Source organism: Chenopodium album, chromosome 5, assembly GCF_948465745.1.
Source record: "Chenopodium album chromosome 5, dcCheAlbu1.1, whole genome shotgun sequence".
Classification (NCBI taxonomy): Eukaryota; Viridiplantae; Streptophyta; class Magnoliopsida; order Caryophyllales; family Amaranthaceae; genus Chenopodium; species Chenopodium album.
The window spans coordinates 20,901,001-20,917,095 of record NC_137838.1 but is presented as its reverse complement, the minus strand read 5'-3'; the positions used below and the strand labels follow the sequence as shown (position 1 = coordinate 20,917,095).

Genomic DNA, 16,095 nt, shown 5'->3' with positions numbered 1-16,095 from the left:
GCTATGGACAGCTTTAATGAAAGCAACATGCAAAAGCTGACTTTTAATGTTGGATTTCCTGCAATGCTTCTTTATCCAGTCAACCGTACCTATGCATCAAATCTCTGCACAGGTTTAGGAATATGTAAAATACTTTAAATTTTGCCCCAAACCTGTCTTGAAAAATCACAATCAAAGAACAAATGTTGCACACTCTCATTTTCTTTCAGACAGAAAAAGCACTTAGGATCACAAGAGATATTCCATTGCAAAAGCCTATCCTTAGTGACTAACCTATTCCACAAAGCCAGCCAAAGAATGAAAACACTTTTAGGAGTTGCCAAATTGTTACAAACAACCCTTTTCCAAGGCATCTTAGGAACTTAGGGCCTAATAGCAGAATAAAGTTTCTTGATTTTCATTTTATTGACTTAAATGATGCTACCCCATCCTCCTAAATCATTCACAATATCTCTGCAGCACAAAATTTTCTTCAAAAACCAGGAACAGTACATTTAGCAAGAATAGGGGCAGTCCAGCAGTCTCTATTTTTGAAATAATAGATATGCACCTATTTCACCCATAAATTGTCAGCCTCGCTTGTGAGCAATATCCCAAAGCAGTTTTGTGACATATAACAGCTTTGTTCTACTCAAGAAGAGACAATAAATTCCAACCGCCACAAACCTTAGGGAGACAGACATTGTTACAAGCAACCAAATATTTCCTAACTAGAGCAGAGGAGCCAGTCCAAAGAAAGCATCTGAATCTGGCTTCAATCTCCTTCAGGAATTTCTCAGGTAAAATGAAAATTTGAGCACAGTATGTCTATATACAAACAGAACACTCTTAACTAGTTGGAGTCCCCTAGCATAAGACAAGTGTTTAGCCATCCACCCATGGATTCTTGCAGTTACCTTCTCAGCAAGGGGATTACATTGAGCAATAGTAAGATTCTCAGAGGAAAGGGGAACCCTAAGATACTTTAAGGGAATAGACCCATGAGAAACCCCAAGAAGATCCCTAAGTTCAGTCTGAATTTCAGCAAGAACCCCACCAAAATAGACTTCACTTTTGTCAAGATTAGCAAAAAGGCCCGAAGCTTTATATAACTTTGAAAAAGCCTGGAAGAGAAGCTTGACAGAGACACTATCAGCTCTAGAAAACATAAGCAAATCATCAGCAAACATCATATGAGTTAGACAAAGTTTTTCACATCTAGGGTGAAAATTGAAGTCAGGGTTCAGGCTAAGCTCATAAAGGCATCTGGATAGGTATCTCATACCTATAGCAAAGAGAAAGCGGGACATGGGATTGCTTTGTCTAAAATCCTTTCTTTGCATCAAAGGGAATCCCATTAATGAGAATAGAATAAGAAACTAAGGTTAAGCATTTCTAGATCCAAGCAATAATGAGGAAAGCCTAACTCTTGGAGAACAGTCTTCAAAAAGCTTCATTCAACTGAGTCATAAGCTTTCTTCAAGTCCACTTTGACCATACACCTAGGGGAGATAAATTTATGATTATACCCCTTAATTAGCTCAGTTACAAGCAAGATGTTATCACCAAAATGCTTTCCTGGGATGAAACCTACTTGTGCATCATTAACAATATCACCAAATAACAGGAACAAGTCTAGCTGTAATAATCTTGGAAATGAGCTATGGGCTAAAATCCTTAACATAAGAAGCATTAGGGACTTTAGGTACAAGAGTTACAAAAGTGCAGTTCCACTATTTTTGCAACACACCATTGTTAAAGAACTTAATAACACTAGCATAAATATCATCTTTCACAATATGCCAAGCCCTCTTAAAAAAGAAAGAATTGAAGCCATCAATACCGGGGCCTTAGTGCTATCAGTACATTTAAGACCATCATCAATTTCAGCATGAGAACGAAATAGGTTGAATAAGGTACTGGTGAGCAGTTGAACTAAGTTGCTTACCCCTTCTCATAGTAACAAGGTTATCAATAAGGAGACAAGGAGCTTTAGCCCCTAAAAGAGACTTATAAAAAAGAGATTATCTCATTTGAAATAGCATCAGGATCCTTGAGCAGCACCTTGCTAGAGTCATAAATAGAATCAATCCTGTTCCTGGCTTGCCTAGTCTTCATCACTGAAGATAAATAGTGAGAATTACCACCTCCAAGCTTAATCTAGTTAATTCTAGACTTCTGCCTGAAGATGCTTTCCTGAATGTCAGTTTAGTGTTTAACAATTGTGATAACATCAGCTTCCTTAGCATAAAACTCACTGTCATCTGAATTCTGAATAATCAGATTGTAAATATTTAAAAGATCATTATGAGCCTGATCAATCTTCCCTGCAACATCATCAAAGTTCTTGTAGTTTGTTTAAAGATTTTATACCAGCTTTAACAACCTTGAGCTTTTGCCAAATTCCAAGGTTACTAGAATTCCAAAAGTGAGAGATAATATCTAAGAATTCAGGATGATCAGCAATACAATTCAAGAATCTAAAAGGCCTACCCTTCCTTGTAGGAGCAGGACAAATATCAAGTATAATAGGACTATGATTAGAAAGTGAATGAGCCAAATAGGACTATGATTAGAAAGTGAATGAGCCAAATAGGACTATGATTAGAAAGTGAATGAGCCAAATAGAATGTACAAGTGACTTTGAAAATCTAATTTAAACCACCAAATAAGTCGGATTATAGAGTCGCATGCATATATGAGGCGACTTGTTAACTTATCAAGTCACCTCATATATATTAGGCGACTCGTTAGGTGCTTTGTTGATTTTAACCCCAACTTAACAAGTCGCCTAATAAATATGAGGCGACTCGATAGGTTTATAAGTCGCACTTTATGTACAGGTGACTCTAAAAGTCCGACTTATTAGGGGTTTTTTGTAGTAGTGTCTATCATGAATAGAGTGGAGCCCATATACAACAGTAAGCTGAATCTAAGAAGATAAGTCCTTATTTAAGGCAATATAACGAATAAATTGCTCATGAATTTGTATATGTTAACAGTAACTCTATTAGCATTCCAACCAACCCAAATCCTGCCCTTAGGAGAGCAACAATAATTACTAGTCCAAGACCAAGCAGGGCCAAATTTCCTTTGGAAACCAGCACTATTTTTAGAATTAACTTTTGTTTCAAGAATTCTAATAACATCAACTGAATGAGAATAAAGAATCCTCTTTACATAAGCTACCTTGCTAGGGTCATTTAGGCCCTTGACATTCCAAATAGAGATAATCATGATACCCAAGAGGGATTAACCTCACCCCCGTTTGGATTGATAGTAAAACCACCAGCACCCTCTGCCTCATTTGCAATTAAAGCAACAAAAGCATTTGAAGTAGTAGCTGGCTAATTAAGTCTTGTATGTTGATTCTTTGCCTTCCTTCCAACTATTCTCCATCCCTCATCTAAGTTGTTTTGGGTAGTGGTAACATTTGGTGTGATAATAAACTGCCCATGAACAGAAATATCTGAAGAAGCAGCAACATCAGGAGCAGCAGGAGCTTAATTGGGCTTAGGAACCCAAACTTGCTATTGTTTTGAAGGTGCTGCGGGAACAGCTGGTTGCTTAGGCTGAGTCTGATTAGTAGTAACAGGCATAGGTTTGACTAAGCAGTCATGGACAACCTTATTGCACTTAGAGAAAAAGGGTGGGATCCATTCATGCACTACCTTAAGCTCCAACATTTCCCTTGAAGGGCTCTCAACGAAAACAGATTTAGGCATAGGCTTAGTAACATCAATTTCAATTAGGACCCCAACAAAAGATACTCTAAGCTGCCTAGTTGTGCATTCATCAGCACAAATTGGCACTCCAAGCAGACTACCAATACGGCTAAAAGTATCAGGTCCCCAGCAATTTAGTGGCAGGTTAGGGAACTTAACCCACAAAGGGATAGTTCTCATAATTTCTGCACTAAAAACAAATTTAGGGCTCCATGGTTTAACAATTGTTGGTTTTCCAAGAACCATATGTGGACCAGAACAAAGTATAGTATCCTTATCATCAACCGAACTAAGATAAATGATAAAGTACCCATCATCATGCCAGAAAATGTCTGGTTTCTACACACTGCTCCATTGTTGAGTTATAAAACAATGAACAACAACAATAATAGGATAAAAACCAACCACATAAAACACTAAAGCATTAGACCACTTTTTATTACCTTCAATAAGCTCAGAGTCCTGCAATTGAGCAATCGGTTTCCCATCTTGAACCATCGGGGCAACATAGGACAAAGTAGCTCCTTTAGCAGACAGCTTACCAGTGAATGGACCAGGTCGATCTTCACCATCTTTGTGAGCATTCTGCTCCGGGGGAGATGAAGAATGAGGATCGGGAACAGTGGGCTCAGATCGATGACCACCAGCTCCAGAACCCAATGGAACAGTAAACCCCGAAACCCTAGGTACCGTCCTATTGGAAGCTTAAGCTGCCGGCGTAGAAGTTTTATAAAAAAAAACATTGCAATAGTCTTAGCATCACTTCGGTAAATAGGACCAGAAGCTGGATTAACCAGTCCCGGCGCCTGAGTAACCAACTCATCAACTTCATGAGTTGGACTTAGAATAAAGGAAGTGCCTGAATTTTGCAAATTCCGCAAAATTGTATCAAAGGGTTCATGAACAGTCTTCTGCTGTACTAATTGAGGTGTAAGAATGTTCTGCTTCTTCTTCTTAGCCATCGGAGATCAAGCTTGATGAAAAAAACCGATCATAATCGAAGAACCATGGAGAAGAGAGAGAAGAGAGAAAGTCAAACCTTAGGCCCACCTTGTAAAAATTCTTTAATTCCTGACCCTTATTCTTACTTTTTTGCCAATAGACAAGAGTGCTTCTAAGACGCCTTTTTACTTGTGTTGCTACTTGCTATAATCCATTTGAATATTTGGCTTGCACCTTCATCATAATAGACGAGCGTGCACCACACCGATCAGGTATCAAATTCTCGGACCGTGACAGTGGTATCAAAGTGGTCCCACATCACAAAATACTAAGTCTTGGCCCAACACACGACCTAGCCCTAACAATATCGGGTCGGGCTGTCTTTAGCAAGGCCGAGCAGTCCCAACCCATTGCCATCTTTACTTGTGTATAAAAATGGTATTAACAAAAACGACCCTTTGGCTACCTAGACTAGCCATCAAGCCCTTTTGCGGCCTCGACTAGCCAGCCTCCAAGCCCAAAATATCTGAAAGATGCCCATCAGCCAGCTTCCATGCCAAACAATTTAGGACCCACAAATCTTAAAAAAAGAAACCAAATCCAAATTAAAACCAAAGTTAATGAGAAGAACAGGGTAGGTGGGTCTTAAACTCACAATTCATAACATGTTCTAATTACGAGTACTACACAAATATTCATGACAATTTATTCACTGTTCTTCACCGAACAAAAATCATTCATCATACAAACCTCCCCAATTTTCCAATAATTGGGTTTTGGGGGTTCACTCTTTTTCTTCAATAATCATAGATTTCAAATAAATCTGGGTTATTTTTTATAGTTTGAGAGATAATTATAATTATATCAATGGCTTTGGATTTCGAATCATTAACAGAGGCGACTTCTGGAGCCATTGGAGCTCTTGTTAGCACCACCGTTTTGTACCCTTTAGATACTTGTAAAACTAAGTATCAAGCTGAAGCTCGTTCTCATCATCAGCAAAGATACAGGTTTTCAATTTTCTCTCTCTTTGATAGGTCCTACTTTCTCTTTTTTTTTTTTTAAAAATAAAAAATTGATGGGTTTTTAATTTAATGGAAGTTCTTGAGATGATGTTGAAGTTTATTTGTTAATTTTATGTTAAAGTTTTGATTTTGACTCTCTGATCTTAATAATTGTGTTTTTTGTGTGATTATGTTGAATTTTAGTATAAGAAATTAAGAATCATGCATGTATATAATATTTGTAATTTCTTGAATTTGGGCGTCTAATATTGGTTTAATCTGAGCTGTTTTGCTTAAATTCGTTCTGATTGAAGATATAAAAGTTGCTTAAGTTGTATTGTTAGTGTATATAACTGTTCAGATTTTTGTGTTGTTGGGAGTTTGGAGATCTAGGCTTTTACGAAATATTTCTTTGTTTATATATTATAGATCATGTTCATATGTAGAAAAGTTCTACCTTTGTTTGAAAAGGTAGATTCATTAGATTAAATTGAAAATTGATAATCAAATGCTTATGATTGCATGTGTTTTATTCATGATTATTTTATTAATTTTCATGAAAAGTTGAGGATGAGCAACTAGATGAAGTGGAGTTTTAGAATAGTGCTCTAGTTTGCTGATTGGTATAATGCATTGTTTATGGTCTAAATTTCCCTTTCGATTCAATTTCAATGCGATTGAGGTCAATAATTGTGGAGTGACAGTCACACAAGGTTAGTAAGTCGACATTTGAAAGGAGCTAATGGTGTAGACAGTGTTTATGGGGCTGCTGTATAGTGATAATGTTGGGAAACCGGAAGGATTTATCTAGTGTTCCGTTATGATTTCTTCATTTGTCGTGGTGATTCTTGAACTGATCAAAGATTTCAAAGTCCTCGTAATATTCAATATTCTTATCTTTTTTCCCTCTATTTTTTATTGTATTTGTCTGCTTGTTTCAAATGTATTATTGCCCTGAACTATAAGCTGTCAAATTTCATGTGTAATGTATACTTCATATGATTTAGTTTATTTTGAGAATATTCCATTTGTCAATTATTAGCCATTGGCAAACTAGTATGCATTGCTTATCATAGTCTTTTTAAATTTTTAGATCTTGACTATTCCATACCTCTTAATTCTTCAAATCCATCCACCTGCATCTTGGTGACTTACCGGCACTAGCAACTTCTTCCCTCCACCGTTCTTTGCACTTTCCTAAATTTGATTGTTCTTTGTAGATATAAGTTGTTCTCATGGTAAACAAACTAGATAGGGGTTGGATGTCATGGGAGACATAGAGAGGAGGTAGAGAGAAAAGGGGCTGGAAGATGATAAAAGTAGAGGACATTTTCTTGCGAGAATGCTGCTTTGTCCCTGGACAACTTTTGGGAGGGCTTGGGATGTTATAGATTCTTTAGTTAAGTGAGCCTTGATAAATTGAAGGAAAGGCTTGATGCATTGATTGTCCTTGAGTAAAATTGACTTTGGTTTAACTTATGTTATGGCATGACCCGAGCTATAAAATTAAAAAATATAAAATGAAAATAGATATTATTTGTCTGCTTGTTTCAAACGTATTATTGCCCCAAATTATAAGCTGTCAAGTTTCATATGTAATGTATATGCTTTAGTTTATGTTGAGAATATTCCATTTGTCAATTATTAGCCATTGACAAACTAGTTTGAATTGCTTATTATAGTCTTTTTAATTTTTTAGATGTTGACTATTGCATACCTCTTAATTCTTCAAATCCATCCACTTGCATCTTGCTGACTTACCAGCACTAGCAAGTTCTTTCCTCCACCCTTCCTTGCACTTTCCTAAATTTGATTGCTCTTTGTTTTAAGTTGTTGTCATGGTAAATAAACTAGATAGGGGTTGGATGTTATGGGAGACATAGAGAGGAGGTAGATAGAAAAGGGGCATGTAAGATGATACAAGTAGAGGACATTTTTGCAAGGAATCAATATTTAGGGGAAGGGCATATTAGTCATCGTCTATTAGTAGTAGCTTGGGGAATAAGTTAGAGTTTGTTATGGGAGTTTTTCTATAAATAGGCCTCATTAGGAGGAATAATCATCATGTTGAATATTGTTGATGTAATGTTATTGGGAGAGAGTGAGCCTCTCGAAAGCTCATATTAGGAGAGAATCCACCTCTCGAAAGTGAAATTATCATCCAATTTAGTTGTAGTTCTCATCTTAATGCTATAATCATCTTCTTCATCTTAATTTCTGCCATTAATTTCTTCATCCAATTTAGCTTGGTTACAGCACTATTAATGGCAGAAATTAAGATGAAGAAGATGATTATAGCATTAAGATGAGAACTACAACTAAATTGGATGATAATTCCGCTATCGAGAGGTGGATTCTCTCCTAATATGAGCTTTCGAGAGGCTCACTCTCTCCCAATAACATTACCTCAACAATATTCAACATGATGATTATTCTTCCTAATGAGGCCTATTTATAGAAATACTCCCATAACAAACTCTAACTTATTCCCCAAGCTACTACTTATAGACTATGACTAATATGCCCTTCCCCTAAATATTGGTTCCTCGCAATTTTCTTGCGACAATGCTGCTCTGTCCCTTGGAAAACATTTGAGAGGGCTTGGGATGTTATAGACTCTTAAGTGAGCCTTGATAAATTGAAGGAAAGGTTTGATTCATTGATTGTCCTTAAGCAAAATTAAATTTAGTTTAACTTATGTTATGGCATGCAGGCATGACCGAGCTATAAAATAAAAAAATATATATAAAATAAACATTTTTAAAAAAAAACTTTTCAACTACTAAGCAGTAACCAAATTTAATTATTGAAAAACATTGTAACTTTTGAAAACAGGATGATAAATGTTAATCAATGCAAATAGTGCATATCAATGAGCCAATTTGATTTGATATTGCTCAATATTATTGAAGAGTTTCAATAGTACTAACTTTGAGTAAGAAATTAAAAGGTAATAAATATTCATGAAATCAAGAGGAGCTGAGGAGTGTTTAGGCATGCAGTTATGCATAGCTAGACTTTTCAAGGCTGTGTAAACATCAGATCTAGCTTATATCATAAAGGCAACTCACTTTTAAGTAAAGGAAATTGCAACTCATATAGATTGTCATCATGAGGAGGGCTGAATGGAACAGCCGCAAAGCTTTCACCTTTTGTATGTCTCATAATAAGTGTAAAGGTTTCACTTTTTGTATGTCTCAAAATAGTTTAACATTTCTTTCTCATGATTTTGCTTGTGCTCACACTAGTTTATGGTGTGTCAAGACTGTCAACACTACTTTATTCCCTTTCTTGGATCAAGAGTGCTAAGTGAATTTATTGCATTTATTTTAGGCGGGAGATATCATTTATAGATTTTTACCTAGTCAGGAAATATTTATAGGCTACGTGCAAAAAATTCTAGGCATGGAATGGAGAAGAAAGAGGATGAAATTAAAGAAAGGTGTTAGATTGAATAAAGTTCTGGATGAAATTAAAGAAAGGTGTTAAAACGAATAAGTTTCCTATTGATGCGTGGCAATATCTTAGGCTGGTGTTGAACAGTCATATATATTTTCATTAAGTTGTGAAAAACCAATAAATCGCAGAAAACTGGAGGAAGTGCACTTTAGTGTTAACTTTCAAAATCAAAGGTGATGTACAATGTTTTGAACATGGTACCAGTTATTGAGAATAAATTGAATGATAATTGACTGAGGGTGGTTTTCATTTAATATATTTAGCATGAAGAGCATACTGTAGAATTAAAAGTTAGGATGATGAAGATATTAAAAGGGTTAAGTTACACCAAGCAGCATCAGTGGCCATAGGAGTATGAAATGAGATATAAGGAGTATTGTGCTTGGTCTAATTTGTATCTTTACCTTTAAGAACTCAATTTGCGCTTCGATCATTGATAGGAGTAGAAATGTAAAATATTGGAATTCTGTCTTGTGTCTCTTTGAAATTTTTGTACGATGTTTGACCTTTCTTGAAACGTTTTATCATGCCTTTTGTTCTGCAACTTACTCAAACAAGAACCGCAATATCTATCCTTTTGCTAGACCTTTACAGGATTTATTGTTTTCCCATCGCATTCTGAAAATAAGTTCGTTACATTGCCTTTTGGTGTTGGCAGTCTTTTGTGCAGTGTTTCTGGCTAATATCTCAAAGAGAGCTCCTGTTACAATTTTATTTAATTTTTTTTTAAAAAAAAGAAAAAGATCATAATGGCCCATTTTTCCTTTGCTTATATTATGCTGCCTCCAAAAATTTACTTATGCTGTTGTATTTTTGCAGGCACCTTTCCGATGTTTTATGGGAAGCTATTCGTAACGGTCAAGTTCTTTCATTATATCAGGGTTTAGGGACAAAGAACTTTCAATCTGTTATACAACAGTTTATTTATTTCTATGGGTACAGCTTTTTAAAGAGGCTTTACCTGAAGAAAAGTAATTTCAAGTCAATGGGCACAAAAGCAAATTTGATTGTCGCTGCTGCTGCTGGGGCTTTAACTGTCGTCATTACACAGGTTGTTAGTTGCTCTTATCCCTTGTTAATAGTAACTCTGAATATTGCATGGATATATCTCGGTTACATGTTTTAAGCTGCCAACTTCTTGAGTTTTACACACTTGATAATCCTGACTGAAGATTTTTATTTTTGGTTTTCATGAAAATAACTGTAATCACATGTCTCTCTATAACACTTTGTTTGGATAGAAGGAAATGGAAGGAAAAGAAAGGGAGGGGTGACAAACTCTCTTATTTGGGTAAAGGATTGGGGGAAGGAAGAGAAAGGAGAGGGAGGGATCCATTTTCCCTCTCTCTTTAATAAGCATAATGCCTCTAAAATTAGAGAGATTTGGAGGGAAATAAAAGCTCACCTCCCCCTCCTTTTCTTTCCCCTTCCCTTCCTCCTATACCCCTTCCTTTCTTTCCTTATTTGCTATCCAAACAAAGCGTTAGTGAATTATCAACTTCTTGCTTTATATTTTTTTTTTGGGTGTGTGTGTGTGTGTGTGTGTGTGTGTGTGTGTGTGTGTGAGTGTGAGTGTGTGTGTGTGTGTGTGAGAGAGAGAGAGAGAGAGAGATCACCAGGTATAAAAGGTTAGCACTTAGCTTGGCATGATCAAGAATTGGTGTCAATTTTAGAAATTGGGGAAAAAAAAAAAAAAAAAAAGGAATACAGGATGGGCAAAAAAATGAAGCAAAGTTGCTTTTAAGATGGAGATAGAAATAAGGCTCTTGGGATGGAGATAGGTAAAGGGTCCCAATAATACTTCCTATGTTTCAAAAAGATATTTTATTACTTTGAATTGACTAGCACGCTCGCCATTATAAAAATTTACAATGAAACGAACTCAAGAACATTTTACTTGATAATACGAAGCAATTGCTTTCAATAAAATCTTGTGGAAAACTTGGTATATGGATAGTGCAACACTAAATGGTGTTGTAATTATTATGAAACTGAGGATGTGTATCAATCATTGACTTTGACTAAAATGTATTATTAATTTAGATACCATAAAATACCAAGTGTGAAGTTCTTGGGACGGTAAGTTTGCCAAGGCCAGTGTGTCTGTAGTTCTGAAGTAAATGGATCTGCTAATTTATATAAGAATCTTGCTTGGAATATGGTCTCATGCCCATGGCTTTGCTTTGAGTTGACAGCCTTTGGATACAGCATCATCCAAGATGCAAACTAGCGAGTTTGGAAAGGCAAAAGGGTTCTGGAAGACCCTTACTGAAGGGAATTGGAGTGGTGCTTTTGATGGCCTTGGCATCTCTCTCCTATTGACTGCGAATCCATCTATTCAGGTATGTAATTCCAACTCCTGGTTTGATGCTTATTATGTTGCAGATGTTTAGTTTAGCAGGCATATATTCCAATCGACTGCTAACAAAGCTGACTTCTTCTGTATTGACAGTACACAGTTTTTGACCAGCTCAAAAACAAACTCCTGATAACCAAAAACAAAAATTCTGACTCATCACCACACGCTCTCTCTGCTTCCACTGCCTTTTTGTTGGGGGCTCTCTCAAAGACTATTGCCACCTGCTTGACTTATCCGGCTATTAGGTTGGTATATCCTTTGTTTCCCCTCTTTCTTGGTTGCTACTTCAACAGACTAATACTTTCCTTTTATGAAAGAAAGCATATAGTCATGATTATTGTAATTTGGATTGATGTGAAATGCCGTGCAGGTGTAAGGTTGTGATTCAGGCTGCAGAGAGAGAGGAAGAAAAGCTTCCAAATACACAAAAGAAAGAAAGTAAAACTATCTCAAGAATATTCTGTAACATCTGGAAACATGAAGGAATTCTTGGATTTTACAAGGGTTTACATGCCCAAATTTTGAAGACTGTTTTGAGCTCTGCCCTCCTTCTGATGATTAAGGAGAAGATCACAAAGACTACTTGGGTCCTGATGCTTGCTCTTAAGAGATACCTATTGACAACTAATGCGAAATTGAAAAGTGCTTGAGTTTATTGTGATGGAATTATTGTGTATATAACGAAGACTTCTTTAGGCTGTGAAGCTTAGAAGGATTTGTCAATAATGCAGAAGAGATCAGTGGACGGCGAATGCTCCCTCTACAGGTCCTAAACTCAATACTAGCAGCATGATTTGTTAGTTTATCCTTGTAATATTTATGAATGTGATTCTTTGTAGCCCTAAGGTCAAAATATGTTTTCTCAGGAAAAAAAAAAGTCCGAATATGTAGGAATGATTTGAAAATATGTGATTATTGCACTCCTTTTTGGCTCTGTGAAACAGCTTATTATTGCTTGCAGTTTGAACGTTTATTTTGTGGATCCGGAAATAAAGTCTTGGAATTTATTTTAGTGTTGGCGTAATTAGCTGATAGCTTACTTAATGCCAGGGTAAGCAGGGTTGTTTCGTGAGTTGTTAGCTACTCCGTATCAGATTATATGATTTTCTAACTGATTTGGATTTTTTTTTTAAAATTATTAAGTACACATATCTCAATATAACTCGATACTAACTTGCTGAAGTAATTGACTACGAATTCCAATAAACAATCTTGCCCGTTGATTTAGCTACTGCTCTGTGTTTTAACTGTATAAAAGAATAATAAACTTGAGCTGTGACATGTTTGTGAACAGCTTTGTAGGCTCAAACTTCCCAAGTTGTTGTCAATATTCACAAAGGTGCACGACCAACCAGCAAACCCAATAAGCTTAAGGTGTGAGTTTCTTATGAACAACTGCTCTGACTCGAAGTTCCTAATCTCTCACCAAAAATATAGTTTATCAAATTACAAAACATAGCGTCTAAAGTCATAAAAGAAAGAAAAAAAAAATGGCAATATCCCAGGGATACGTGCTTATGTAGTTGGTCCAAACTTAAGAGCATTCAAAACCTAGCTCAAGGTATCGATATCCATGGATTTGGGAGTAAATGTTTTCCACTAGACGATAATGAAAATAGTATGAAAGAAAGAATCTTTAACAAAATGTGTAACCTGTTCTTCATTGCTGAAAGGTCTTCAAGTATATTAGGTTAATTTTGGATTTTCAACAAATGAGGTACATGATGTATTCAAATTCACATTTTCAAATGACAGAACTGTCTCAAGACAGGATTAAAAAAACAAAATGAATGATAAAATGGTATAACCATCCGAAGTAGCTTACAACAAAAAGAAACAACCCATCAAAAACACAATCATGTAGAAAATGTGACTGGGTCTAGAAATGAAACCGGCAGCCTTGTAGGTTTCAAAGCTGCCTTCTGAAGAATTAGTGGTAAGAACCACAACAATCCAATTACCCTCAGAAGCAATACCAGCTCCTACATACTTGGTATCGTTTAGGTTACCTGAATACTGGGACTTTGTAAAATTCCAAAGCACGAGGGTTGGATCCAAGTTTGGTACGCAGGCAGGCATTATCATGCCATCTGCGGTGTTGCTGATGTTTAAATGGCAATGAGCTAGAAAGTCTGGGTAGTTGGGAAACTGGTTCTCAGTGCCTGGTACAGTGTTGGACCCTGTGCTGTTTGTACAGGGTTGGTCCTTGAATTGGTCAGCCATTTGTTCAGCAAGACACTCGGCATTGTCATTCTTTGTGAAGGCTGTTAAGTTCAATGATGTTCGATACTTGTTGATGCCTTGAAGAAGACTGTCTTCCTCATCTGAAGTAAAGAAAATTATTAGCCAACGGAAGGCATGTACACATCATTATCAGAATGCAGACCATGTTGGTTAGCAATAGTACAACTACTTGATCTAATTTGAAAATGGCGCAGATAACTATATCAATTGAGCTAGAATATCTTTAAGCTTTATTTGGCTGTTTAAAAATAAATATCAACAAGCAATCATGAATTTGAAGTCGCACAATATATGCAATTAAACCCAAAAGGTGACTCAGGCTGAAAAATGTAGGTTTATATACTAGTAAGACAATCCAAGCGCATACACAGATTACACACTCAGCTCTGTGTTAGAATGTACGCCACCAGGCTCACCACACTGGATGGAATGCTTTTGATTGCTGATTTCTTTGCTTAGTATAAAATCATAGGAGCAGATGTGTAAATCTGAATACTCTTAGTGAGGCTGGACTATGTTGTACTAAAACGACTTAGTATCTACCACAATGGTGTTTCGTGTGAGTCAGGAGTGAATGCAATTCTCACACAAGTTTTTCCACCAGGTTGCATTCGGGCTACACAATTACAGTTACGAGCTACTAACAAAACCCAGGGCAGCTTCTATATCCCAAGCTTTTCACTTAATCTTAGTACAAAAATGCCAATTTAGATAAGGCTATTCCATCTAACTCTAGAAACGCAAACTCTTGTAAAAGACTGAATTCTCCAGATATTTTGACCATATCATCCAAAACTCAGCAAAAGTAACCCCACTACATAGCTAATCCTAGTTTTACCGTACACCAATGTGAAGAAAGACTCAGTCATTCACGCAATAGGCCCTATTATGCGCCGCCCCTGATATCGAATCAGGATACTGATGCCCTCTCCCTGGCTTATGGTAATGTCTCAAACAAACTACCACCCAATAACCAACATATCTATATGTTCACCTCACAAATTGTAATACTAAACAATTTTCAAAATAATGGATTTTCAATTTTTCATTTTTCACTAGTAATGATTACCCTTTTTGTAACACCTTCTAGTCTTATCAGATAAAAAACTTTAAGATTAATAAACACAATTAACAAAGCACAATTCTGCAAATTTATTAGCAACCTCCCAGAAAGAATATTAAACATTTTGCTTCTTTCTCCATTAATTCGATAAAACAGGTACCGCGGCAGTATAATTTGAACTAGCAATGCCACAACTAAATTATTAAGGATGTAGCATAAGATCAGTAAGCAAGATCAAACAGAAATTCAAAGTCAGATCTGAAAAAACAATCAAGCAATGAAAAAACACAGAAAGCAAGAGCTACCCATTAAAGGAAGTCACTAAAGCAGAAGATTAATTAACTAAAAAGACATGTTTGAGAAAGAAATTAATACCATCAGATCTAACTTGGTGGTTAATTAAGACAATGGCTAGAAACAGAAAGAGCAGGAAAGTGGTGTTGTTGAAGGATGCCATTGTGGTCGGACAGCAAGAGCAAGTGAGCAGTGAAATTGTGCAGCAGATGATTAGCTTGGAACAAGAGAGTGCGTGTAGTTGTGATTTCAGTGTTTGTTGGTCTTGTTTGTTCAGATTTGGACATGTTAACAGTTTGTCCACCGACCCTATTTTTTTATATGGATCTTGCTAACAAATGCTGCTGCGGCGTGCCGGCGTTAGATATACATTTAAAACATTTCCTAAAATGGTACAGTGTACACAGTACTTCCTCCGTTCTTTTTGTACTTGACCCATTTTGACTTTTACACTATTTATCACTTTTTTTTTACCGTGTTTTGTGAATAATATGTAAGAAAAAATATATTTATGTTCGATCATTTTAAATTCGTCTCAATAAGTACTATCATAATCCAATTGGTCTTGTATGGACCCGATCTACAATAAATTATTGTAGACCCAAAATTTGACACTTTCAAATAATATAATCACATTCTGGATGATATAATCACTTTTTTAGATGATATAATTATCTTTTCGTGAGTCACATTTTGAATTATATAATCTCATATTAAACCATTTAATGAGATTATATAATTATCTTTAGGATGAAAAAATTTAAAAATCATGTTTTGAATGATGTAATTTACTATTTGATACTTTTTATAATGATAAATTCACTTTTTGAGTTATGCATTTACATAACAGTTTCAAAATGATATAATCACTTTTGTAGTAATATAATCACATCTCGTATGATATAATCACATTCGTATGGTATACAAGAAGGTTGGGTCTACAATAAGTTATTGTAGACCGGGTCTATTCTAGTCTTTGTAATCATCATATACTCCCTGCGTGTTTTAATAAGTGTTACACTTACC

At 35.9% G+C, this 16,095-nt stretch overlaps 3 protein-coding genes across 3 annotated transcripts; 1 reads left to right on the top strand and 2 right to left on the bottom strand.

The window, feature by feature from the left end:
• Positions 1-438: 438 nt before the first annotated feature.
• On the bottom strand, positions 439-1,337 carry LOC145632727 (uncharacterized). The gene is made up of 3 exons (XM_081685070.1): positions 897-1,337; positions 667-807; positions 439-453 (listed from the first exon to the last, which is right to left on the bottom strand). Exons 1-3 carry the CDS (start codon positions 1,335-1,337, stop codon positions 439-441), a joined length of 597 nt encoding a protein of 198 aa, XP_081541196.1.
• Positions 1,338-5,267: 3,930 nt separating this feature from the next.
• Positions 5,268-12,480, top strand: LOC145632014 (peroxisomal adenine nucleotide carrier 1-like). The gene is made up of 5 exons (XM_081684259.1): positions 5,268-5,656; positions 9,929-10,160; positions 11,305-11,451; positions 11,562-11,713; positions 11,839-12,480. Exons 1-5 carry the CDS (start codon positions 5,514-5,516, stop codon positions 12,116-12,118), a joined length of 954 nt encoding a protein of 317 aa, XP_081540385.1. The 5' UTR covers positions 5,268-5,513; the 3' UTR covers positions 12,119-12,480.
• A 710-nt stretch (positions 12,481-13,190) lies between these two features.
• LOC145630581 (putative GPI-anchored protein At3g06035) lies at positions 13,191-15,392 on the bottom strand. Its single transcript, XM_081682822.1, has 2 exons — positions 15,151-15,392; positions 13,191-13,792 (listed from the first exon to the last, which is right to left on the bottom strand). The coding sequence occupies exons 1-2, from the start codon at positions 15,230-15,232 to the stop codon at positions 13,290-13,292; spliced, it is 585 nt and encodes a 194-aa protein (XP_081538948.1). The 5' UTR covers positions 15,233-15,392; the 3' UTR covers positions 13,191-13,289.
• Between the last annotated feature and the right edge of the window lie 703 nt (positions 15,393-16,095).

Excerpts from the sequence above, each read along its gene's own strand:
- LOC145632727 (XM_081685070.1), bottom strand. The coding sequence starts at position 1,337 with ATGGGATTCCCTTTGATGCAAAGAAAGGATTTTAGACAAAGCAATCCC. Across the intron at positions 808-896 it reads GTAATCCCCTTGCTGAGAAG|ACATACTGTGCTCAAATTTT; the intron begins GTAACTGCAAGA and ends GTTTGTATATAG.
- LOC145632014 (XM_081684259.1), top strand. The coding sequence starts at position 5,514 with ATGGCTTTGGATTTCGAATCATTAACAGAGGCGACTTCTGGAGCCATT. Across the intron at positions 10,161-11,304 it reads TAACTGTCGTCATTACACAG|CCTTTGGATACAGCATCATC; the intron begins GTTGTTAGTTGC and ends TTGAGTTGACAG. Across the intron at positions 11,714-11,838 it reads TTGACTTATCCGGCTATTAG|GTGTAAGGTTGTGATTCAGG; the intron begins GTTGGTATATCC and ends AATGCCGTGCAG.
- LOC145630581 (XM_081682822.1), bottom strand. The coding sequence starts at position 15,232 with ATGGCATCCTTCAACAACACCACTTTCCTGCTCTTTCTGTTTCTAGCC. Across the intron at positions 13,793-15,150 it reads CCACCAAGTTAGATCTGATG|ATGAGGAAGACAGTCTTCTT; the intron begins GTATTAATTTCT and ends TCTTTACTTCAG.